General features: G+C 42.6%; 1 protein-coding gene across 1 annotated transcript in view; it reads left to right on the plus strand.

Annotated features, from left to right (window-relative positions):
* Positions 1-12,236, plus strand: part of popdc1 (popeye domain cAMP effector 1) — a 57,602-nt gene extending 45,366 nt beyond the window's left edge. Inside the window, exons 9-10 of the mRNA XM_078213500.1 lie at positions 5,413-5,554; positions 11,763-12,236. Of these exons, the coding sequence (XP_078069626.1) occupies positions 5,413-5,554; positions 11,763-11,878 (258 nt within the window). The 3' untranslated portion in view covers positions 11,879-12,236. The remainder of the gene's footprint in view (positions 1-5,412; positions 5,555-11,762) is intronic.
* The last annotated feature ends 15,556 nt before the right edge of the window (positions 12,237-27,792 follow it).

Raw genomic sequence — 27,792 nt, forward strand, 5'->3', positions numbered from 1 at the left:
TCACCAGAGTGAAGGTCAAACCACAGCCACTGTTTTATTTTCAGACTAAGGAGCACAAAATCTGGAGAGAAAACGGTTCAGTGGAGCTGGAGAGTTTCAGGCCAGTTTTCTCACCAGAACTGACACTGCCAATTTCTGGTAAGATCGCCCCCATGTTTCATTAGTATAGAATCCCTACAGCGCAGAAAGAGGCCATTCGGCCCACTGAGTCTGCACCGACCACAATCCCACCCAGGCCCTACTCCCACAACCCCACTAATCGCTCTAACCTACGCATCCTGGGACACTAAGGGGCATGATAGCATGGTCAATCCACCTAGCTCGTACATCTTTAGACTGTGGGAGGAAACCCACACAGACACAGGGGGAATGTACAAACTCCACACAGACTGACCAATGCCAGGAATCGAACCCGGGTCCCTAGCGCTATGAGCCACTGTGCCACCATGCCACCCAAGTTTGTTTGCACATACAAACTTGATGAGCACTATTAGGTATTTAATGACATGATATCACCCAGGTATTTCACTTGTGCGGAATATTTAGGAGTGGTTAATTTATTTGAAAGGTTCAAATGTTATGTGGTAATTACCGGGCTAATTAAATCCCAAAGGGAATCTTGGCAAGCTATCACAACAATTTTCAATTTGTTATTTATTATGAGAAGATATCTATGCTGAAATCAGGAGTCACAAATTTCAATAACACTTTTGGATATTTTAAATAGTAAATTGAAACGTTTATTAACAAAAGAAAAGAAAACTTAAACACACAATATTATGTTTACACAATTAAAATTAGTCTTAAAGAACATTACAGAACCATGGCAGCATGGTGGCACAGTGGTTAGCACTGCAGCCTCACAGTGCTCGGGACCCAGGTTTGATTCCCGGCTTGGGTCACTGTCTGTGTAGAATTTGCACATTCTCCCCATGCCTGCGTGGATTTCCTCCGGGTGCTCGGGTTTCCTCCCACAGTCCAAAGATGCATGGGTTAGGTGGGTTGGCCATGCTAAATTGCCCCTTAGTGGCAGGGGACTAGCAGGGCAAATGCATTGGGTTATGGGCAGAGGACCTGGGTGGAATTGTGGTCGGTCCAGGCTCAATGGGCTGAATGGCCTCCTTTGGGGCGGGGGGGAGGGTGCGGGCGGCGCGGTGGCACAGTGGTTAGCACTGCTGCCTCACAGAGCCAGGGACCTGGGTTCAATTCCGGCCTCAGATCACTGTGTGGAATCTGCACATTCTCCCCTTGTCTGCATGGGTTTCCTCCGGGTGCTCCGGTTTCCTCCCAAATTCCAAAAATGTGTGGGTTAGGTTGGTTGGTCACGCTAAATTGACCCTCGTGACAGGGGGATTAGTGGGGTAAATATGTGGGGTTGCGGGAGTGGGGCCTGGGTGGGGTTGTGGTTTGTGCAAACTCGACAGGCTGAGTGGCCTCCTTCTGCACTGTAGGATTCTATGATTTTCCACAAGAAGATTACGACTGTAAAATAAACAAGCAAGGATTGATGAGCAAACATATACGCTGGAAACCCCCAACCTGGTCAGTGGCCGGGATTCTCTGGCACCACTGCAGTGAATGGAGTTTTGACTGAGCACCAAATTCTCCATTCTCGCTGGCAGCAGGGTCGGAGCGAGCGGGATTGGAGAATCCTGCCCCCTAATCTTGCTGCGCCCTTCATCTTGTAATCAGTTGGTAAAACCCAGCAAGGGAATTGTCTGAATTCAGTTAAATTACTGTCAGTTTGACAGCAGTCAGAATAGAACATAGAACATTACAGCGCAGTACAGGCCCTTCGGCCCTCGATGTTGCGCCGACCAGTGAAACCAATCTAAAGCCCCTCTAATCTACACTATTCCAATATCATCCATATGTTTATCCAATAACCATTTGAATGCTCTTAATGTTGACAATGCTCTTAATGTTGAATGGTGAAAATATCAGCCCTAAATCTTTATGAAGCAAAGTTAATAATCCTGGAATGGGAGTTATGGATTTGGCAGCCTGAAGGTTGGTGGGAAAGGTGAAGAACTTCACATAAAATTGGAGTGGGGAAAAGAGCTTTTAATTTAATCCACTTGTTCTTCCACTCCTACCCACATATTACTGCTTTCAGTGCATTGACACCATTACTAAGACGTACAGATCACAGGGGCCCAGGTTTGATCCAGATCCTAGTTTGTATTAAATTACTTAGTCTCACCAATGGCAGCAGAGTACATTAATTGGTCCCATTTGTTCTCTCTGTGTGCGTGCGTGCATGCGTGTGTGTGTGTGTGTGTTGCGTGCGCGCCAACAAGCTAACAAGAACAGGCTTGGCTGTGATGTCCTTTTGTTGAAATAGTCTGTTGACTATGGCTCACATATGGAGAATGGCCATTGGAAAGTTGGTAATTCAGGGAGATGGTGGCCGAGTGGTAATGTCACTGGATTAGTAACCCAGAGACCCAGACTGATGCTGTGAGAACACAGGTTCAAAACCCACCATGGTAGCTGGTGAAATTTAAATTCCATCAATAAATCTGGAATATAACGTGCATTCCAGTGTCGGTGACCCTGACAATTGTCATCGATTGTTGTAAAAACCTATCTGTCTCACTTGTGTCCTTCGGGGAAGGAAATCTGCTGTCCTTAGATGGTCTGGCCTACATTGGACTCCAGACCCACAGCAATGCGGTTGATTCTTAACTGTCCTTTAAAATTACCTAGCAAGTCACTCAGTTCAGGGGCAATTAGGGATGGGCAACATATTGTGGCCTTGCCAGCATCGTCAACATCCCATGAAAAAATAAAGACAAGGTACAATAGTAGAGGTGGAAGGGAAGGATAGAGCCGGTGGGGACCAAATTATTGAACAAAATGATTGTTTAAACAATGTAAAGGCTTGATGTGGGGATGCCGGCGTTAGACTGGGGTGGGCACAGTAAGAAGTCCAACAGGTTTATTTGGAATCACGAGTTTTCGAAGCGCTGGAATATAAGATGCATTCCAATTTCCAGCTCGTGATTCCAAATAAATCTGTTAGACTTTAACCTGGTGTTGTCAGACTTCTTACTGAAAAGGCTGAGGACGATAATATGGTGCTCTGTTGCGTATTCTAATATTATGTCAGGATCTATACTTTCTTTGTGTATTCTGTTATAAGTCAGTAGTGAGTCTATTTCAGAAATTGTGGCCCAGAATTTCCTCAGACCAGCTCTTATTCTGCTATGTAGCTGTGTAGGAAATGTAGTCGAAATCCCCTGTACATATTATTGTCACACTTTAGGGAAAGTTATATTTCCAATAAAACGTACACCTTCTGCAGTCTTTTGTAACGCACAGTTACGTGCTCTATTCACTGGATATTATATATTTTGGCCCCCTCACCTTCCCCATCCCCTTCTCCCCAAATGTTGTTATTTTAAGGGAATGCTTGACGACATACTTTGAGATTTAAATTGGGGCTTTCTAGTAACAGATGAGTTTGCCGAGCTCTCTAGAAGGTTTAAGGTTTTAAGTTTATTTATTAGTGTCACAAGTAGGCTTACATTAACACTGCAATGAAGTTACTGTGAAAATCCCCTGGTCGCCACACTCTGGGTCGGGTACACTGAGGGAGAATTTAGCATGGCCAATGCACGTAACCATCATGTCTTTTGGACTGTGGGAGGAAACTGGAACACCCAAAGGAAATCCATGCAGACACGGGGAGAACTTAGTATAAAACACAACATATGTAGATCACAGTGCATGTTGCTACCAATTTTAATATGCCTCACTTGAATATTGTATCCTGGGAATAGTTGTAAAATATTCCCTATTGTGTTTTCCAATAACTATTTACAGGGAGTAGGGATTAAGAGAGCCAAACTTGGTGTCAATATCCAGTGCAAACTTGATGTATTTTACTAATTTATTTTTCCAAACAGAGCAGAAAGCTAAACTTAGGACTTTGCAGACAATCTATCTATTACCAGGCAGTCTTAATCAAACATTAAATAAATCTACTCAACAGGCAAATAGAATCCCCTACACTGCAGAAGGAGTCCATTTGGCCCATGGAGCCTGCAGCGACAACAATCCCACCCAGGCACTATTCCGGTAACCCCAAACTAATCCCACTGACACAATGGTCATGCTAAATTTCCCCAATCAACCTAACTCGCACATCTTTGGAGAGTGGGAGGAAACCGGAGCACCCGGAGAAACTCACGCAGACGGGGGGGAGCGTGCAAACTCCACACACACAGCCACCTGTGGCCGGAATTGAACCCGGGTCCCTGGTGCTGTGAGGCAGCAGTGCTAACCACTGTGCCGCCGTAACTTGTATACAATATTTAACACTGGAAACAGATCATTTTCCAAAATAAAGTGGGAAGTACAGCACTTCATGGTGAAAACTCACATCTAAAATTGGAACTGGAATTGATGATGGTTCTTTCTGTACTTTGCTTTTTTCATGGAAAGGGGGGGGAAACAAGTCAGTAGGACCTCAAAGATCGCTGGTCATGGGAGCTCCTGAGCAGCCCAAATGGTCTCTGTGGAAAGAGAGCCTTTTGCCTTGTAGCCCTGAGTTTTTATTATGCTAGCGAAGACTCCTGATTAATGTATCAGGAAGCTATCTTGAATATTTACCCTAGACGGAAAGGCCAGCTGAGTCGACCTCCTCTCCCGAGCATCTGCAATTGGACCTGTGTGTGTTTAATAAGAATAAGAGTTTCCAAGAATGGTTCTGTTAGTTACAAGATCATAATAGGGCAAATTAATTTTGTCTCAGGAAGCTAGTACTGTTTTAACCAAAGGTTATCTTAGAGGAATTGCTATTTCAGGGTTACCTCCCAGTCCAAAAATATATATAGCTGGGCTGGTAATCATCCAGTTCAAAGTTGAAAATGGCGCCTTGAGTGGTCCTTGTGTAGTAGCTGGAAATATAAAGTTTCAAGTTTATTTATTATTGTTACAAGTAGGCTTATATCAACACTACAATGAAGTTACTGTGAAAATCCCCTGGTTGCCACACTCTGACGCCTGTTCGGGTACACTGAGGGAGAATTTAGCATGGCCAATGCACCTAATCAGCACATCTTTCGGACTGTGGGAGGAAACCGGAGCACCCGGAGGAAACCCACGCAGACACAGGGAGAACATGCAAACTCCACACAGATAGTGACCCAAGTCAGGAATTGAGCCCAGGTCCCTGGCACTGTGAGGCAGCAGTGCTAACCACTGTGCTACTGTGCCGCCCACTTCCTATCTACTTAAGAGATATAGGGCAAATTTCATAATAGCAACTGTCCCAGAAAAAGTGAGTGCTGTGTAAGGTTCCTTGAATAGACTGCCAGCTAGTCATTCAACAGTAAGTGATTAACATTGAGCAACAACATTCTGTTTATCTTGTTTCTGAAAATCAAGTTTCCTTTTTTCTAACAGACTGCCAAGAAGCTTGAGCGACAGCCAAGTCTATGTTCCCAGCTTTCAATGATGAAAATGAGAAACAGTATGGCCAGCAGCAGTGATACAGAAGATGGCATGTCACATTTTCTTCATGGAGGTTCTACTGCTTCGTCAATCCGTGAGCATCAACTAAATGGCACCTTCCTTCATCCTGCTTGCAAGCATTAAGAAATTGCAATTTTCAATATTCAATCACATACCGTCAAACTAACTGCTCGAAATTATGAATCAGGCTTAACCAGGAGGTTTGCTTAATTCAAACAAAACTAACCCATTATCATCGAACAGGGTTTTCAAAGCCCTTCCTCCTCCATCTCTGCTGCCAGCATATCATAATATCCTTAAAGTGATACCTTAACATCATCTATAAAAAGAACATACTGTAAAATACAGTCCTTAACGCTGGTGCATCACACAGATCACTAATGATACATATTCCACATACATTTCCAGCGCGTATTCCATTCCCCTGCTAATGCCAGTCATCAAACTAATAACTCCCTGCTTCCAAATAATTATATCCTATATCCAGCTAGGTTTCTACTAGGCCATATTCATACGCACTTCAGACTATGATGTCTAACCCAAGAAACACTTTTGACACTTTTTACAAGAAAGTAGTGTTAAAACATCTTTCAGTTTATCCCACCCATTCTTTCCACACATGTAAAATTTTGATTTGATTTATTATTGTCACATGTATTGGGGTACAGTGAAAAGTATTGTTTCTTGCTCACTATACAGACAAAAACATACAGTCCATAGAAGGAAAAGGAAAGGAGAGGGTGCAGAATATAGTATTACAGTCATAGCCAGGGTGTAGAGAAAAGTCAGCTTAATATGAGGTAGGTCCATTCAAAAGCTTGATGGCAGCGGGGAAGAAGCTGTTCTTGAATTGATCTGTATCACAGACTTCTAAACCACCCATTAAATATTCTGAGGAAATGTTCTTTAAAGTTTCTTCTTGTCAGTTAAATAGAGAAAACTTAAGAATATTTTCTATATTTCCCACCTGATAACAAATAAGCTTTACTGCTCTAGTCCAAGAAAAAGTAAAACCTGGTGTAAAACTTTCAAAGCAGATTCAGTCTTTTTGACGCAACCCGACAGGCCAACCCTCAGCTGGTTCTGTCTTCTGACCTAATTCCATGCCTGACAGTATGAATTCAAGGTTGTCGCGGTAGCTGTGTACTCCCCTGTGTGTCTGTGGATTTTATGTGCCTGACGTTAACACTTTATGTTGTTTTCATTTTGTAAAAAGGAACTAACCTGCAAGACTGCTCTAACATGTCTGAAAGGAGTCAACTGCTGCATTTTGTTCATGCTTGGTCCGATTGCGACTAACTACATGGTCCCAGGTACTGGAAAAAAGAAGTCAGTACGTTATTATAAACCCAGAATTTAATCTTTTTCTAATTGCAGAGAAATCCTGATTAAATCACCAAGCCTTAAAAGGGAAAGTAATTTATCAAAGTTGCCGTGATGACTCATATTAACTAGAACGCCCTTGAGAGGGATCCTACCAGATTGTAGGTTGAAGCACTGCTCCCGGATTTGGGCACACAAGCCAGATTAGAATTTTAGTTCAGTATTAATAGAGTTTTGCATCGTCAAAAATGGTGTTTTTTGAAATTAGATGCACTACTTGAAGAATAGCAAGATAATCTTGTGTGTGCACTGGATGTTCGAACTCTCTTCCTTTTCTGACTACGGTTTCAAGCCTAAAGTTACATACTAGAAGGACTTGTGCATTATAACTGCAACCCACACCTGATATGGTAATAGTGCAAGATTTAAAGTATTTAACCTAATTTGTAACTCTCAGTTGTAAAGCCATTTGGCCATTGTTTATTTTTCTGTATTTTTCCTGTAACATGCCTTGTGATCTTTCTTGACTGTTCCAACAGTTGGATCTTAACCAACTTTCAGTGATCGCCTGTCAATCAAACCTGCCTACTTGGTCATGAGTCTCTCTTTCAATTCTTGGCTAGACCATAAGATATAGGAGCAGAATTAGGCCATTCGGCCCATCAAGTCTGCTCCGCCACTCAATCATGGCTGCTATGTTTCTCAACCCCATTCTCCTGCCTTTTCCCCATAACCTTTGAACTCCTTATTGATCAAGAACCTATCTATCTCTGTCTTAAAGACACTCAATGACCTGGCCTCCACAGCACTCTGTGGCAAAGAATTCCATTGAGTTTTCCATAGTCTGTTTTATGCTTCTCCTTTTGGATGAATGGGAAAATTTGAAACTATTTATAACTACACGATGGGCGAATATGTAACAAGGCCTGTTGTTCTTTTCTGATTTAATGGTTCTGTACTGATGTCTAAATTGCAAAATTCTGTACTGTATTGATACAAGCAGACTAGCCAAGGCTGTTAACCCTAATGGCTCAGTGGATAAATGTTCTTCATTTAGTACCCACCCATATAGCCTGGGAAAATCCCAAGTTGATCCATGGTTTGAGTGATTTCCTAGCATATGTTACAGTCACAGCCTCACCCCTGTGCTTCAGGAGAGGACCAGATAAAGGAAGGAAACCATCCCACACTATTATAGTAACAGTGATAGATATAGAGGGATCTGGGCGTGCAGGGCTACAGTTCCATACAAGTGGCAACACAGGTGGCTAACTTGGGTAAGAAGGCATTTGGCCTGCTTGCCTTCATTGGCTGGGGCATTGACTACAAGAGTTGGGAAATCATGCTGCAGCTATATAAAACCTTGGTTAGGCTGCATTTGGAATATTGCGTGCAGTTCTGGTCGCCTATCAGAAGGACATGGAAGCTTTGGAGAGAGTGCAAAGAAGGTTCACCAGGATGTTGCCTGGTCTCGAGGACGTTGGCTATGAGGAGAGATTGAATAAACTCGGATTATTTTCATTGGAAAGACCGAGGCTGAGGGGAGACCTGATAGAGGTCTACAAAATTATGAGAGGCATAGACAGGGTGGATAGTCAGATACTTTTTCCCAGGGTGCAAGTGCCAACTACAGTGGGGCACAAGTTCAAGATGAGAGGGGGAAGGTTTAAGGGAGATGTGCGGGGGATGTTTATCACGTAGACAGTGGTGGGTGCTTGGAACTTGCTGCCAGAGGAAGTGGGTGGTGGAAGCAGGCACATTAACATCATTAAGAGGCATCTGGATGGGTACATGAATAGGGAGGGAATAGAGCGAAGTGGACTGAGTAAGGAATATAGAAACGTAGAAAATAGGTGCAGGAGTAGGCGGTTTGGCCCTTCGAGCCTGCACCACCATTCAATATGATCATGGCTGATTGTGCACTTTCAGTATCTCACTCCTGCTTTCTCACCATACCCCTTGAGCTGCAAGGGCCACGCCCAGCTCCCTCTTGAACATATCCAATGATCTGGCCCCAACTGCTTTCTGTGGTAAAGAATTCCACAGGTTCACAAATTTCTGAGTGAAGACGTTCTTCCTCATCTCATTCCTGAATGGCTTACCCCTTATTCTTAGACTGTGACCCCTGGTTCTGCACTTCCCCAACATTGGGAACATTCATAGAATCCCTACAGAACAGAAGGAGGCCATTCAGCCCCTCAAGTCTGTACCGACCACAATCCCACCCAGGCTCTATTCCTGTAACCCTCATTTACCCTGCTAATCCCCATGACACTAGAGTCAATTAAGCATGGCCAATCAACCTAACCTGCACATCTTTGGACTGTGGGAGGAAACCGGAGCACCCGGAGGAAACCCACGCAGGCAAGGAAAGAAAGTGCAAACTCCACACAGACAGTGACCCAAGGCTGGAATTGAACCTGGGTCCCTGGCGCTGTGAGGCAGCATGCTAACCACTGTGCCGCCCTAACTCTTCCTGCATCTAGCCTGTCCATCCCATCAGGATTTTTTATGTTTCTATGAGATCCCCTCTCATTATTCTAAATTCCAGTGAGTATTAGCCCAGTCGATCCAGTCTCTCTTTATATGTCAGTCCTGCTGTTCCGAGAATCAGTCTGGTGAACCTTCACTGGACTCCCTCAACAGCAAGAATGCCCTTCCTCAGATTAGGAGACCAAAACTGTACACAATACTCAAGGCATGGCCTCACCAAGGCCCTGTATAACTGCAGCAAGACATCCTTACTTCTACACTCAAATCTTCTTGCTATGAATGCCAGCATGTCGTTGGTTTTCCTCACTGCCTGCTGTACCTGCGTTCCAACCTTCAGTGACTGTTCCACCATGACACCCAGGTCATGTTGCACTTCTTCTTTTCCTAAACTGCCACCATTCAGATAATAATCTTTCTTCCTTTTTTACCACCAAAGTGGATAAACTCAGAAGGTTTTTTTTAGTTTAGTTAGAATATCATTACCAGCAGGGGTTTGGAGGGCCGAAGGGCCTGCTCCTGTGCTGTACTTTTCTTTGTTCTTCCTTGTAATATTTTCAAAAAAATGTTTGTCCATCTCTAGCATTTGAGGGTTGTGCATGTAACTACATTTTGCGTATCCCTTCAATCTGCACAAATGTTGTTGTAACAGTGTTAAAAACCTAACCTAATATTTTAACCTGGTATTAACCATGTATTTTTAAATAAAACAAAGCTTACCAATGGGGAACTTATTCTTTGTTTCCCAAAATTTTTGGTGAACTGTGCATGATTTCTAATAACCTTGAACAATAATTTATTCTTGAATTTTCAAAGAGATACAACTGAATCTGAGTTGAAAATGATTGATATTGATGGATGGTTAGATTAAATCTATAGCTAAAAGATCTCTTATTGTTTTAATAGGCCTATGGAGCTGGACAAGAAGTAGTGTCTAAGGAGGGAATAGACAAACTTTATCATCACTTTCTCCAATTATATTTTAGTACTGTTCAGTTTTAAGTTGTTTTAATTTGCATAACTTTTTACCTTCAATGTAACATTTTTAGTTTTATTTGGCTAAGGATGGTGAGTGCCTTGGAGGAGAACTTCCACGTAGTGGTAATGTGTCGGTGCAGACTCGATGGGCCAAAGGGCCTCTTCTGCACTACATGATTCTATAATTCTATGGTGCTCCCATGCATCTGTTGCCTTTGTCCTTCTAGATGGTAGAGGTTGTGGGTTTGGAAGGTGCTGTTTAAGGAGCCTAGGTGAGTTCCTGCAGTGCATTTTGTAGCTGGTACAAACTATTGCTACTCTGTATTGAGGGTGGAGGGAGTGACTGTGGATGGGGTGCCATTGAAACCAGCTGCTATAAGCAACCATGTAAATTACCATTCATTTATTGTTTTGAAACTTAGATAGGAATACAATGGACAATAATTTTCTGTGGCAGGCATGCAATGGCATCAGCCATTAGTTAAGTTTGCCAATACACACATCGGTTTTTAATTATTTGTATTGCAAGTTGTTGAAAGCATGATCTTTGCAGTGAGGATGATGGGGTACCTGAGAGCAGAGTGAACAGGACAAGAAACTGTGCCTATCCTTAACCACTAAATTGAAGGATTGTGAAATGAAAAGTGCAAGAACAGAAAAAAAAGTATAAATTAGAGTGGATGGATGCAATGCCGGATCAGATATAGAATGGGAAATAGCAAGAGAGAAAAATGTAATTAGGAAAGTGGGGGAAAGAGCGAAAAAATGGAATTTGACATTGTATAAACTTCAAGAATGATTAAAACATGAAGGTATGAGACTCCACAGGTGGAATTTTCCCATCCCAATTGTAGCAGGCGAGACAGGACCACACAAAGGTCCTTGACCTCGGGAGGGATGTTCCGGTCTTGAGGCGAGCGCGGTCGGAAAATCCCGCCAGATTCTGGAACAGTTCAGTTTTAATTTTAATTTAACTTCCAACAAATTTGACTGGCAGTAATTTACAACTGCTACACTGTTAAAGGGGAATTGGATCTGAAATGAACAAGACTTTACTTCCTGTGGTGGACTAAGCTTGAAGCTAATGTGCAAAAAGCAACTTTGTGCTGTTGCATGCATTTAAATATGACGGAGCAGCACATCTCATCAAATCTTACAGCATTGGCCTGACATGCCTGTGCAGCTTCTTGAAAAGAGTGATCCTTTAAAAAAGAGTGATCCAACTCAACAGCAAGTAACTTTGGATTTCCATTGTATAATTGGACATTTCCCTCATCTGAAGCTGCTGCAGCGTTTGCACATAAACCTTGCCATTGCTTTGTCAGTAAACTATGGAAGGCTATATTTTGTTTCTTTGGTGCATCTCAAAAGAAATTAATTAAGTTTGTTAAAAAAAGAAAGATTTATGCACTATTGACAATTAACTTGGACGCAAACATTTGATTGCAGAGATTTTCATTTTTGTTTCTGTTTTCTTTTAAATACAACAGAGAGGTCCCCGTATATGAGGACTTCAGGAAAAATGAAACCCATTGAGGAGTCTATTGAGGATGATGTCTTTGAACCGCCTTCACCAGTTGCCCAGTTGGCTCCCAACTGGTCCTGAACAAAACAAAATGGGAAATGTTTCCAGCAGAGATGAGTTCTTATCTGCTGGAAAATACAAGCATCCTACCAAATAAGTCCTGTTGCTTTTCAGCTACTGAACCACCAGTACACAGCCAGCTGTGGCAACAGATTTCCAGGATTTGGCATGTGTTCATTTGCTTTGTCACTCTTGTCACTTTTCTGTTCCTTTCCTTAATTTTGTTTTTTGACTGTGAAGTGTTAAGCCAGTGCACTTATGGGTAACCAAAAGCATGTTGACATCTCAACCACATGAGTGAAGCACCATTTGAATTTTATTTCCACCATTCACACTTTTGTTCACAATGTGTAATCTTATTAAAGGCAAAAGCAGATTAGTTCCGCCCTGCTTGTGTTATGATAAAATAAATTTCATGGGCAGGAATTGATGGGTCAGGGTCAGAGGGAGAGCTGTTGCTTCCATTTTAAGATATCTCCCTGAGTTCTATAAATTAAGATTTGGTTAAATGCCTGTGCTCCTACTCAAGTCAAGTTGGAAGCTATTTGTTAAGATTCATCTTCTGCTTTTTGAGTAGTATGAGCCACTAAAGGCCCTTTGACCTTGAAGGGAGCTGTCTGTTATGGGCTCCTTGATGTTCAGCATTATTGCGCTCTGATTCAATGCAATGTCAACACAATCAAAGGCAAGCTAATATCCCATCACCACTATCTTCCTTCTCCCACTCCATCCTTTTAGTCATAAAGTAAGGAGTCCTCATTATTTTTGCTGGTCATCTATTTTTAAAAAAACATCAATTTTCTTGAATGTATCTAGCCGGTGTTTTGCTTTTCTTTTGAAGTGCACGGTGGGGCCGCTACAGCTCTTCTGGAGCACAAGGGACAGGTGTTGTAACAGAGTTTGGGGACACACTCGGCAAATAAATCTGCCAACAATGAGTTGATGTCCTTTAACATCTCAGTGCACCCTGGACAAGTATCAGTGGCTGAGAGTGACCACAGGAATAATGGTGAAAAATGATTTGTAGAGCTTGAATGCGATAGTGAATGTTGGGCTGAATCTTAACAAAGAACAGTACAGCACAGGAAACAGGCCCTTCGGCCCTCCAAGCCTGTGCCACTCATTGGTTCAACTAGACCATTCGTTTGTATCCCTCCATTCCCAGAATGCTCATGTGACTATCCAGGTAAGTCTTAAACGATGCCAGCATGTCTGCCTCCACCACCCTACTTGGCAGCGCATTCCAGGCCCCCACCACTCTCTGTGTAAAAAACGTCCCTCTGATACCTGAGTTATACCTCGCCCCTCTCACCTTGAGCCCGTGACCCCTCGTGATCATCACCTCCGACCTGGGAAAAAGCTTCCCACTGTTCACCCTATCTATACCCTTCATAATTTTGTACACCTCTATTAGGTCTCCCCTCATTCTCCGTCTTTCCAGGGAGAACAAGCCCAGTTTACCCAATCTCTCCTCATAGCTAAGACCTTAGCTATGAGGAGAGATTGGGTAAACTGGACCTTAACCTTATACAAGGGCAGTGCAGGTAAGAGGCGGACTGTCACCAGAATACTGGAAAGGTCACAGCTACAGTAAAAGATAATGCAAGACTATTCTTTCACAATTATAACAAGAGGAGGGTAGTCCGGGATGGGGGGGAGATTATACCATTAAGGACCACTATGGCATCAAGTATGAAGATTAATAGAAGTTGACTATTTTGATGCATCCTTTAGTTCTGGCCTCCCGTGTGGCCCAATTTATTGTGCTGCATCATTCTAAGCCCTGGAATTCACTCCCTAAATCTCTCTGCTTATCAGGTATTGCCTGAGGTGCTATACCCTTGATACATGCAAGGCAAAAGGGGTGACAATTTGTGAGGCACTGATGCTCATTTCAGCGAAACCATTGAAGGTTTCAGTAGATTGGAAATGAGCAAATCCAGTTTGCATATTGATGAAGGGTGGCAGAGCCTTTGGGTGACTACCGATGCATTAACTTGCACAGTGGTTAGCACTGCTGCCTCACAGCACCAGAGTCCCGGGTTCAATTCCTGCTTGGGTGACTGTGTGGCGTTTGCATGTTCTCCCCATGTCTGCGTGGGTTTCCTCCGAGTGCTCTGGTTTCTTCCCACAGTCCAAAGACGTGCTGGTTAGGTGCTTTCTCCATGCTAAATTTTCCCTCAGTGTACCTGAACAGGCGCTGGAGTGAATAATAAATATACTTTAATAAAGTAAAAATCAATAACTATAAAAGAGTACTTGAATGAACATAGCCTAATAAACTAAAGGCATCGTGGCTTTTAAAGAGGCAAATCCTGCCTAACCAACCTATAATTTGAAGAGGGCCTATTAAATTTTCAATTTGAAATAGTTTAAGTTTATTTATTAGTCAGAAGTAGGCTTACATTCACACTGCGGTGAAGTTACTGTGAAAATCCTCCAGTCACCAGACTCCAGCTGTTTGGGTACACTGAGGGAGAATTTAGCATGGTCAATGCACCTAACCCGCACATCTTTGGACTGTGGGAGGAAACCGGAGCACCCGGAGGAAAGACACGGAGAGAAGGTGCAAACTCCACACAGACAGTCACCCAAGCCGGGAATCAAACCCGGGTCCCTGGCGCTGTGACGCAGCAGTTCTAATTACTGTGTCACCGTGCTATGACAGAGGTTATATGTGGGTTATTGGTGCATTGTAGTTTGCCAAAATGGAAGGTGAAAGAGTACGTGGGTACTTGATTTGTCACTCGCTGTTTTGAGGTGGAAATAATGAAATTATTCTGTGCTTCAATCCTCTGAGGTTAGGCTGAAGCTCCTGTACAATGCACTGGTCAGAGTTTGAGGACTGCACAATCCACCGCAACATTAGGGGGTTAACCAGGCCCTGTAGTCAATGTTGTAGGCTTGCACCACCCACTGTCAATATAGTCTATAGCCAATCATCTGTCCATCTCACTGCCTCTCTGAATTTTGCTCATGAGACCTATAACACTCCCATTCAGCTTTGCACTTACTAAAGCACCCAGATTTGTATATAGGGTACCACTTGTGGTGTCAAGTGTACCTTGTTTTACTTAAGTTCTCTACTAACAATATGAAAAACCTCTGCCATTCTCTCTCTAATATGTTGCATATGAACCAGGTATATTTTTTCTCATCCAGCAGTTCAAGCGACATTGACCCTTCTTAACATATGATGGTCTCACTTTAGGAGGTTAGTGACCATTGCATTTGAGCGAAACTGGTAGTACCTTGCAGTGTACAAGCAGAGCACCCAGAGGAAACCCACACATATATGAGGACAGTGTGCAAACTCCACACAGTCACCCGAGGCTGGAATTGAACCCAAGTCCCTGGCACTGTGAGGCAGCAGCGCTAACCACTATCGTGATGCCACATCTACACACTCCTTTCTTTTCTAACCTATTGGTTTCTCAGATTACTTGAGAATCTTTCAGCCAACCTGGCTTATGTATTGATCTGGTCAATAGTCAATGGAAAATCTGTCACTGTTCCAAAAAAAAGACCTTTTTTATTAATATTCAGCAATGATTGTTCAATAATTAAAAAGCAAATTGTGAAAAAAATAGGAATATAGAGCAGCTCAGTTACTATCTGTGCAGGTTATGGTGTTTGAGATGTGTATCTTTCATAATGTGTGATAAAGGGTATATACCAGACATGTCATTGTCTGTATCTCTACAGATTAGAGGTTGTGTTTCCACCAGTATCTCAAAACTACTCTTTTTGCGATGTCAAATGATTCTTTGCAACCTCTCGCTGGAGCAATTTCTGAATCTGCCGCTATACCTTAAGAGCCTTTTGATATTCTCTTCAGCTATTTTTGTTATATTTAATTTAGACACATAAGAAAAGAATTCAATTTGCTGGAAAATCCATTCTGTCCAGGAAAGCCCAAGCATTTTTTGGTTGCTACGCAAAAGCCATCTTTCCCCCTCCCCCACTGGGATATCTGTCACATGTTCTTACGTTTTACTGCATCTTTGTTGCAATCTCTCCCAGCTCCCACTAATCACTGTTCCAGCTGTTCTACCCACTCTTTTATTTATATATATGTGTATATATATATATATAAAATCACATTTATCCCTCTGTTTAGTTCTGAAGGGTCATGTGGATCGAAATGTTAACTCTGTTTTCTCTCCCTACAGATACTGCCAAACCAGCTGAGATTTTCCAGCTTTCTCTGTTTTTGCCTAGGAGCGGCACGGTGACACAGTGGTTAGCCCCGCTACCTCACATTCCTGGCTTGGGTCACTGTCAGTGTGGAGTTTGCACATTCTCCCCGTGTCTGCGTGGGTTTCCTCCAGGTGCTCCGATTTCCTCCCACAGTCCAAAGATGTGCGGGTTAGGTGGATTGGCCATGCTGAATTGCCCCTTAGTGTTACGGGAACTAGCTAGGGTAAATGCATGGGGTTATGGGGATAGGGGCTGGGGGGGAATGTGGTCTGTGCAGACTCAATGGGCAGAATGGCCTCCTTCTGCACTAAGGACTCTATGATTCTGAAAAGGTTCTGCGCTAACTTTCTTTACAGGTTCTACCAACATTTGCCTCTTAGTTCATCCTAAAACAAGTGAAATTGAGGTTCTGTATTTTACCAACTCTGTGGAGGGTTCATGTTTTTTGACATGTTGACTTAATTTCACCCTTGATATTAGTGCAAAAATAACTGACAAAATTATAGCAGGAGGCGACAACTTGGAACCATGTTAAATACAAATACAATTTATAGGCAAAGCTTGGGTCTTCTACCCAAGCTGTCATGTTGTGAAGTGCACCATATCTGTTGATGACTCTATTACAGAATTGAGAAAATCAGAATGAGACTTTTTAGTGCGAAGTGCAAATAATTAAGCTATAAAGACACAACGGGCGCAATCTTACTGTTTGTTCACGCCACACTCCCATTGCAGCGAGGTTGGAGAATTTAGCAGCCAGCCAAATCTGTTCACTGCAGCAGGATGGGAAAATCCCACCGGTGCGAATGGCTGTAACATTCCAACCAATATCCTTTAATTATCTCTTTCTGGCTCTCTCCTGTCTGGTCCATGGCGTCTCATAACATCATCAAAATTTCAGTACAGAAGAAAGTCTAACAATCTTCTGTCTGGAGAATGAGAGAGTCACAGCAGAGCAAACATTCTATTCCCATTTCTGTATGTTTTGTCCCGATAGCCATTAATATTTTTATTCTGTGTTCATCGAATCCTTTTCAATGTTAATTTCGGTAGGCATTTATGATCATCTTTTCCATGATAATCCATTGGCTGAAAAAATCCTCCAACCTTCTTTGTGCTTCTGGTATTAAACATAAATTTATATTTGCTCGTTAAGTATTGGAAATAAGCTTCCAAAGTTTACCTTCTCAAACCATTGTAAAACTCAGGGCAGCACGGTAGCACAGTGACTAGCACAGCTGTCTCACAGCTCCGGGGCCGGGGTCAATTCCGGCTTCGGATGACTGAGTGGAGTTTGTACCTTTTCCCTGTGTCTGCATGAGTTTCCTCCGGGTGCTCCGATTTCCTCCCACACTCCAAAGATGTGCAGGTTAGGTGGATTGGCCATGCTGAATTACCTCTTGTGTCCCAAGATGTGCAGATTAGGTCGATTAACCATGTGTGGGGTTACAGGGATAGGGTGGGGGAGAGGACCTGGCTGAGATACTCTGTCAGAGAGTTGGTGCAGACTCAAATGGTCTCTTGTGCACTGTAGGGATTCTATGAAACTTCTAATCGCTCCTTCTTTGTCCATCTGAAGTGAATACAATTCTAATTTCAAGCCTCCTTATAACTATATTCCCCCATACCAGATATCATCCTATCAAGTGTCTTTTTGGACCTTTCCTCATAGTTCTGATACCCTCTCTATAATAGGAGATCAAAAACTGGAGGATGCTGCCTACAATCACCTCATTTAAGTGGAGATGGGCAGCAACTGTTGGAGACACCTACCTTATAATAATGAAACAGGAAAAAAATATTGAGCCTCATTTCTCAGAATATTCCTTCTGCTAAGCTGCCTATATCTCCCTGCAGTTCCTACTGTTTTTACCCAGTTTGTTATATGTACCCCTATTTGGCAATGTTGTATAATTATGTTCAAATCCTATATATGTGGAGATTAATGAGAGATTCCAATACCAGTCTCAGGATTTGCTATTAACTACATTTTGCTCAACCACTTTCTCCCATTCACTGATATTTCGCCTTCAGTTTATTTTGTTTTGACTTTATCACTAAAACTGAGCTCAGTAAACCTTGCAGCCCTTTTGTAGTATTTATTGTCTTTTTCTACATGGAGGCTGACTTGAAGTAGGCATTGACAAATTGATCTTGCCTTAAATGTAGTTGTCTTTCAAGTCAACATGCAAGTAATTGAGGCAATGATCACTTCAAGTGACATAGTGTTCAGATGGATTGCAGCTTAATCCTGAAGGTTATGACTGTGAAAGTGGCTACTGTTACTGCTATCTTTGTTTTCCTCTGAAATGCAGGAATAAAATGACGATGGCCTGAGAATTAAAATACTGTTCAAAGTCTAGGAACAGACATTGCCCACACTTTGTTGCCTCACAAGTGACCAATGTCACTGTCCTCATTTGTGATGTGCCTCAAGGAAGAAGCAAAATACTTCATTTGAAGTGTTAGCAATGTTTGGATTTGCTGCTTCCTCTAACTGGATTGACGAACATTTCATGTTGCTTGTGGAAAACGTAAAGAAATTGTTTAATTAAACAAAACGGTGCCCATGTACTGACAGCACATTCTTGAATTTGAAATGGACTATCAGGATGCCATGGTAGGTTAGAGTATTTGCTGTGCATAGTGCTTTCAGGGGGTAACATTTTCTGACATAATTTTCCCTTGGAGGGGATTCACAATCTCAAGAGCACTTGGGAAAGTTATGTAGGAAGAGAGGAACTACAGACATTTTCCTTACTAAAGGAGATGTGCCCCAGTATAGTGTGTGTGTGTGTGTCAGTAACTAGCTGAAGAATGGGATGGATTGAAAAATATTCTGGGCAGAAACTTAAGAGGAAGAAAAGCTGATAAGGAGTTAAAACTTTTAGATCAACAGAATAAATTAATGTATCCAACAAAAATATAGGGGAGTGAAGAAATATATTTCTGCGTGAACATAGTTCATCTTTAGTACAGCTGTATAGATAATTTAGTAAACTTAATACAACACATACAGATGAATGTTTCAACAATTGAAATTAATGTGACATGTCCTCTGGGATTGCTCTTGCATCAGATTGGTAGTTTGTCAAAGTCTTTAATGATTTCCCAATAGCAATGCCCTTGTAATTAAACTTTGTGACTATGTACTGTTATGCATGTAGATTTGCAACTCTGTGACTGCTGTTTTAATTGAGTTATTATCCTGTTTATTTTACTAGATTAAATATCTTTAGGCTAATGTTTGCGTAGAAATTCCATTTCTCTTGTTATATTTAAAATCAGAAGAAAAATAACTGATTTGTTGGAATTTTACAACTTTGTACTGTTCACATTTTTCACAATAAACACACTGTACACCATTGTTTCTTACACATTTTCATCGATATTTTTATAATATGGTGCAAAAGGTGGATTCTAGATCTGAGGTCAATAATCATGTCTTTGAAAATGATTTTAAAAACTACAAGGTCAGGTACCAGTGTCTGTAGTCCTCCAAACATGTATTAACCATGGTCCAAGTGACAGATATATTAAAAAAGATGATGCCTTAAGCTTAACTTTTCAATTAACCACTACATGATACAATTTCAATATTGGCATAAAATTATTTTTCCATGAATGACACAGCTTGAAAAGCATTGCCTTTTGTAAAGTTTTTTTCAAATTAACTGAATACGCCTCTCTTTCTCCTAATTTAAACAAGACTTTGCACACTTTATTATTCTCATTGCTGTGCCAGAATGGATGAGGCTCTGCTCTTGGCCTCCAATAACATCATTTCTTATGCGAGGGATTTTCTTCTTTCTTCATTGTTAAGATTGTAGTTAGAATTTTCTTTGGAGAATTGGTGTATAAATGCACATCTGAACATAGTCACTATATAGGATCACCTGTTAAAACATTTTGGGGTTAAATTGGGCCATGAAATGACCTCTTCTTGGCAATACACGGCCAAGTAATGTTTTAAAATGGTTTCTCAGATGCACATGCTCAGTTCTAAAGGCTATATGCTGGTTCCCATTTTAGTAACCGGGATTGCAAGTGCGTGGTGACCATACAAAGTAGACAGTTCATGATGTGAATCAGTTTGCATGCAGTGCTGGCTTAAAACTAATGCTGCCAATTTGGAACACCACACTCCAGCCAATGCCTTGTCTTCACATAGCTGAATGTGACATTAAACAGTATCAGAAATATTTAAAGGCAACTTTTAAAGCATTTGCAGGTTAACTGCTGGATTATTTATTCTACTTGTGAAATAGTTACATGTTTCCATGGGCTTTTTATATTTGGCTAAAATTTCACGGATCCACAGGGAATAGTTTGGCTGTGCATTACAGTTTGTGTAATTTCAAATCTTATGATGAAAGAAGTTGCTTCCAGCCATGTGTGCCCTTGGTAGGGCTACCTCTGAGAATTGAGAGACAATGAAGTTGAAGTGATCATTAATCTTTACCACCCCTCTCCCCTAACTGGGATAGATCGAGTTTTAGGGTATCATAAATGCAAAAGGAGCAAGGATTGGTTTGTGGTGAGAGAGCTTTAAGAAGTGTGTGTTTATGCCAACACAGTTTGTGACTCAAAAGATTGTGGGATGAAGGAAAACTAGGAAGAAAGGAGGAGGAATGTGACTACCGAGAGCATCATCATTGATCCCTCCAATACCAGCGACCATGGCCTCAGTGATGTCCTTTCCCGTGATGGCCACACTGCCTCCTTGATGTGAATTAAAAACTGAGGCAGTTCTTGTCATCATTCAGCTCTTTTCTGCTGTCTTCTATCCTGCAAGAAAGAAAATATGTCAGTCATTGTCATTCAATATGTTTGAGCAATGTGTCAAGGATTGAACAGCTGCCAGCAGCGATGAACAAAGAAAGTTACAGCACAGGAACAGGCCCTTTGGCTCTCCAAGCCTGCACCGACCATGCTGCCTGACTGAACTAAAACCCCCTACGCTTCTGGGGATCATATCCCTCTATTCCCATCTCATTCATGTACTTGTCAAGATGCCCCTTAAAAGTCACGACCGTATCCGCTTCCACTACCTTCCCCGGCAATGAGTTCCAGGCACCCACCACAGTGTAAAAAATCTGCCTCGTACATCTCTTTTAAACCTTGCCCCTCGCACCTTAAACCTATGCCCCCTAGTAATTGACTCTTCCACCCTGGGAAAAAGCTTCTGACTATCCACTCTGTCCATGCCTCTCATAATCTTGTAGACTTCTATCAGGTCTCCCCTCAACCTCCATCGCTCCAGTGAGAACAAACCAAGTTTCTCCAACCTCTCCTCATAGCTAATGCCCTCCGTACCAGGCAACATCCTGGTAAATCTTTTCTGTACCCTCTCCAAAGCCTCCACATCCTTCTGGTAATGTGGCGACCAGAATTGAACACTATATTCCAAGTGCGGCCTCATTATGGTTCTATAAAGTGTCAACATGACTTGCCAATTTTTAAACTCAGTACCCCGGTCGATGAAGGCAAGCATGCCGTATGCCTTCTTGACTACCTTCTCCGCCTGCATTGCCACTTTCAGTGACCTGTGTACCTGTACACCCAGATCCCTTTGCCTATCAATACTCTGAAGGGTTCTGCCATTTACTGTGTATTTCCTAACTGTATTAGACCTTCCAAAATGCATTACCTCACATTTGTCCGGATTAAACTCCATCTGCCATCTCTCCGCCCAAGTCTCCAACTGATCTATATCCTGCTGTATCCTCTGATGGTCCTCATCGCTAACCGCAAATCCACCAACCTTTGAGTTGGGAGATTGGGGCTTGCAAGAGCAGTAAGTGTTTGAGGATTTTTTATTAATTCATGGGACATGGGCGTCGCTGGCTGGCCAGCATTTATTGCCCATCCTAGTTGCCCGAGGGCAGTTGAAAGTCAACCACATTGCTGTGGCTCTGGAGTCGTATTTCAGCCAGACCAGGTAATGACGGCAGATTTTCTTCTCTAAAGGACATTAGTGAACAGATGGGATTTTCCGACAATGGTTTATTGGTCATCAGTAGATTCTTAATTCCAGATATATTTTATTGAATTCAAATTCCACAATCTGCCATGGCGGGATTTGAACCAGGATCTCCAGAACATTAGCTGAGTTTCTGGATTAATAGCCTAATGATAGTACCGCTAGGCCCCTGATGAGGTAAACAATATAAATTGAAGTGGTAAGCACTGATTGATAGGGATTGTTGGTAGGTGCGTGATGAGAGTGTAGCGAACAGAGCGGTATAGACTAATGTTGCAGTTGGTAGAAAATGGTATTCACTTGCCTCAACAAATCTTACTGCACTGCATCAGCGTTCTTGGAGTAATATCTTTAGCATTGGCCTCCGCAGTTATTTCCTTTCACTATCTCCTGAACATCTGTCTTGATCAAAATCAAGCTAGCTGGGAGGGCCTCCATTTATTGCCCTTCAGGGGCATAGAATCAACCACTGGAGTCACATGTAGGCCTGGCCACGTAAGGGCAGCAGATTTCCTTCCCTAAAGTACATTAGTGAAGCAGGTGGGTTTTCACAACAATTGACAATGGTTTCATGGTCATCGTTAGACTTTTAATTCCAGATATTTATTGAATTCAAATGTCATCAACGACCGTGGTTTGATTCAAACCCGAGTCCCCAGAGTATTACACTGGGTCTCTGGATTACTACTCCAGTGACAATGCCACTGCGGCATTGCTTCTCCATGCAGATGACACCACTATTTCTAATTTACATCAGTGGATTCGGCCTGGACATCAAGTGCTTCCCCTTATGTCAGCATAGCCTCGACAATGCAGAAGGAGGCTATTCGGCCCATCAAGCCTGCACTGACAACAATCCCACCCAGGTCCTATTCCCGTAACCGCACGTATTTACCCTGCTAGCTCCCTTGACACTAAGGGACAATTTAGCATGGCCAATCAACCTAACCCACATGTCCTAGAAGCTTAGAAACCCTACAGCACAGAAAGAGGCCATTCGGCCCATCGGGTCTGCACCGACCACGATCCCACCCAGGCCCTACCCCTATATCCCTACATATTTACCCACTAATCCCTCTAACCTACGCATCCCAGGACACTAAGGGCAATTTTAGCATAGCCAATCAACCTAACCCGCACATCTTTGGACTGTGGGAGGAAACCGGAGCACCCGGAGGAAACCCACGCAGACACGGGGAGAATGTGCAAACTCCACACAGACAGTCACTCAAGCCGGGAATCGAACCCAGGTCCCTGGAGCTGTGAAGCAGCAGTGCTAACCACTGTTCTACCGTGCCGCCCAGTCTTTGAACTGTGGGAGGAAACCGGAACACCAAGAGGAAACCAACACATAGACACGGGGAGAACATGCAAGCTCCACACAGACAGTCACTCAAGGCCGGAATTGAACCTGGGTCCCTGGCGCTGTGAGGCAGCAGTGCTAGCCACTGTGCCGCCCAAGTCGTTACGAGTCATTAGGTCAGATGTGGGGATGTTCACTTACGACTGCACAAAGTTCAATATCATTTGTAACTCCTCAGATACTGAAGCAATCCATGTCCAAATGCAGCAAGACCTGGGCGATATCCAGGCTGGGCTAATAGATGGCAAGTAACATTCATGCCACACAAGTGCCAGGCAATGACCATCTCCAACAAAAGAGAATCTAACCATCACCCCTTGACATTCAATGGCATTGCCATTGCTGAATTCCCCCATTGTCAACATCCTGGGACATTGACCAGAAACTGAACTGGACTAGCCATATAAATACTGTGGCTACCAGAGCAGATCAGAGGCTAGCAATCCTGCAATTAGTAACTCATCACCTGACTCCCCAAAGCCTGTCCACTATCTGAAAGGCACAAATCAGGAGTGTAAGGGAAAATTCTCCACTTGACTAGATGAGTACAACTCCAAAAACACCATCCAGGACAAAGCAGCCTGCTTGATTGCTACACCTTCCACAAACATTCAATTCTTCCACCACCGACGAACAGTGGCAACAGTGTGTACCATCTACAAAATGCACTGCAGGAACTCACCAAGGTTCCTTAGGCAGCACCTTCCAAACCCAAGACCACTATCATCTAGGAGGACAAGAGCACCACCACCTGGAAGTTTCCCTCCAAATCACTCACCGTCCTGACTTGGAAATATATTGCCTCTCCTCCACTGTCGCTGGGTCAAAATCCTGGAACTCCATCCCTAAAAGTACCTGCACTTCAAGGGCTGCAGCGGTTCAAGAAGGCAGCTTATCACCACCTTCCGAAGAGCAACAAGGGCAATAAATTCTAGCCTAGTCAGCAAGGCCCATACCCCATAAATGATTTTTTTTAAAATTTCCCAGGTGTCATTGGGTCGTCAGTGGGATTTCTGTCATGAACGGCTGTTGAGAAAGAAATATGGGGGTGCTATGGTTGGAGAGGGAGAAAGGGAAGGCCCCCTTTGGCTTCTGTCCCTCGCACCAACAGACTAAGGTATTTCTGTCACCACCCTCAGGTCTGCCACCACTCTTGGCACTTCTTGGGTTTGTGATGGGAATCAGAAAGAGAAACGGGCATCTTACCAGATATTTATATTTGTTGAGGGTTGAAGGGCGAAACCAGGAGTCTTGTGTGGGAAAGGAACTCGGGTTTGGAATGATTTCCCCACATATTCTATCACTATCCTGCCTGGGGAAATGGTTTCACTGCTGTGGATGGGGCGTTAAGATGAAGCCTAATCTGCCTTGTCAAGTGCATGGTTTCTGTGCAATTTTAACCACAGCTGGGAAGTTGTCTCAGTTAAGGTTTACCCTTAATCTTTTTTTAAATGATAGTGTTTATCTAGTTTATCATTAAAAAAAAAACATCTGCTCACTTAGTTCATTGCTGTTTATGGCATCACACTAACACAAATTGAATGTTGTCTTCCTACATTACAGCAGTGACTACACTTCAGAAGTATGCCATTTGCTGTGAAGTGCTTCAGAACATGCTGAGATCAAGACAGATGCCAGTTCATTCCTCCTAGTGTATGATGTGTTCGTGATTTGGGGGCCTCAATGGCATCCTGTTGCATGTGTTAAAGGCAGGAGACAGGCAAACTGCACTGATTTCTTCTCACCACCTGTCTGCAGCAGGAGGTGTTTTGAACTATTTTTACAGTTCGCAGTGTTGTATTTCCTAAATCCCTCCATTTGTGTGATCTAATTTCCTCAGAATCTACAACAAACTCGCTTTATGATTAACTCAGAAGGTTACTTTACTTCACATTCAAAAAGCCAAGGCGAAAGTGTTAGCAACTTCCCACTCTACTACTCACCCACACATTCACTCTTACATTCACTCTCACGCTAACAGTGAAAGGGGAATGAAAAAAATAAATTTACGGTGCAAAGGACCACAGAAATGAATGTTAGTTCATGTGATTTTCAGCGCCCAAAGTCAAGAGTCCAAAGAGGAATTCTTTCATGTAGGAGTTCGAATTCCATTGGCTTAAGCCTGGAGTTGGGGTATTTTCTTTTGAGTTGGTGTTGGCTGTGAGATGAAGTAGGTACACAGAGACTGGGTTGATTCTGTCGACAATGGTACAAAATTTTCCAGCAGAGACAGGTTTTGAGGATGAGGCTGTTGTTCTGCCTGGAGGGGTCAGCTTCTTGGTGTCTCCTCAGTTGGATATTAACACAGCTGACTGAGGATTTCTCAGTTCTGAAAGGCAACCAAAGTGTTTCCCACTTGTTATGTATTTGAAAGGGTTAAAGGTTGCTTTAAGAGCTGATTTGATGATGATGTTTGCACAGGCAAACCTTCAGCTTTACCTTCAGTTTTGTATTCTGTGCAGTGCAGAGAACAGCTCTTCAATAAATCTGTTGATGTTAGTTTGAATCTACGTGTGCAAACCACATCCCCTTCTTTCTGTTAAAACTCACAACTCCTCACACAGTTACAACACTACAGAAAGAAAATTGGTGGCAAGTCGGGATTTTGTTTTATCGAGAACAGACCCGAAGAAGAAAAAAAATCGTGAGTCCTTGTGAGGCTGTGAAAAGCAACAACAGGATTAAAGATTGAAATGCCAGTGCAGGAAGGCGAAGAAAGAGAAAGCTCTGTAGAAGAGGGTTTTTTTTTGAGTGGATGCTTGGCATACAGCTGGGACCACTTGTAATAAAAAATACATCAGTATTCATGCATTACCTTGCATTAAATTGATCTTTCTCTACACCCTAGCTATGACTGTAACACTACATTCTGCACCCTCTCTTTTCCTTCTCTATGAACGGTATGTTTTGTCTGTACAGCATGCAAGAAACAATACTTTTCACTGTATGTTAATACATGTGACAATAATAGATCAAATCAAAATCAAATCAATCAAACATCAAGTCAACAGTCTCCAGGGTATTTTAAAGGAGTAGTGGGAAGACAGTGAAAGAATGTTGATAAAATACTGAGATTTCTCGAGTTGCTAGTGCCTGCAAGAGAAATGGTGTGTCAGCTAGGATCCAGGGGGCCATTCAATGAAGAAAATGAATCATGGAGTTCCTATGCAGAGCATTTTCAGTACTTTGTGCAAGTGAATAAAATTGCAAAAGAATGGCTTGTACCAGTTTTTCTCAGTACCTTCGGAAGTAACATCTTCTTTGTTCATTCAGCAAAGTCAGTGACTATAATGCACGATGAATTGATAAAGATCTTTGAAGAGCGTTACTCTCCAAAGCCACTGATCATCATAGAATGGTTCAGGCTCCACCAAAGGCAAAAGTATTTGGCAACCTGAAAAAGGCTGGCAAAACATTGAGAGTTTGGTGAGACATTAAAATATTCTCTTCGAGATTGTCTACTTTGTGATCTCCAGATTAAGGCTATCCAAAGAAGATCGCTTACTGAACATGCTTTAACTTTAAAGACAGCAGTAGAAATTGCAGCGTCGATGGAACAGGCTGCTAAAGAGGCTTCACAATTTGGTGCAGGAATGAAGATCCATATGAAGATCCACAAGTTGGGAACTGCCCTCAAGAAGTCAAAACAGCACCGAGCATGTCACAGATGTGCCAAAAGGGGCCATTCAGCGAGTGAATACTGGAGCAAGAATAGTCAATGCAAGAATTGTGGCAAAATGGGTCAGATTGAAAAAGCTTGTTGGGCTAGATCAAGGTCCCTTGAGAACTTTCAGGGTATTTTCAAGAAGAACAGGTTGCATTCTAATGGAAGAAATTATAACATTGAAGAAAAGAATTATGACTGTGAGGAAGACAATATCCGGAAAGATGATGAGGAATGCCAACTGAACATTTTATTCATACAGGGTGAATCAAATAGATTCTGGGTGATTCTGAAGTTAAGTGGACAACCTATTAGAATGGAAGTTGATACCGGTGCTGCTGTATCTTTAATTCCTGAGACTATGGGTGAGATTCTCTGGCCTTCCAGCCATGTGTTTCCCACCAGTGGGAGGTGGTGCATTGTTTGCTAGTGGCGGGTCCTGTCACTGTGAATGGGAATTCCCATTGTCATCACCCCACGCTGGCAGGAAACCCGAGGGTGCGCTGGCGGCGTGAGCAGTGAATCCCGCTGGTGTGAATGGCCAGAGAATTCCAGCCTACATACCAACAAAAGCTGATACATCGTCCTTTAAAACCAGCTGATGTGATTTTGAGAACAGTCACAGAAGAGATCATACCGTGGTCAACTTGGAGTTGAGTAGACAAACAGCAGAGTTGCCTCTCCATGTGGTTCATGGTAATTTTCCAGCTCTATCTGGGAGATCA

Source organism: Mustelus asterias, chromosome 5, assembly GCF_964213995.1.
Source record: "Mustelus asterias chromosome 5, sMusAst1.hap1.1, whole genome shotgun sequence".
Lineage (NCBI taxonomy): Eukaryota > Metazoa > Chordata > Chondrichthyes > Carcharhiniformes > Triakidae > Mustelus > Mustelus asterias.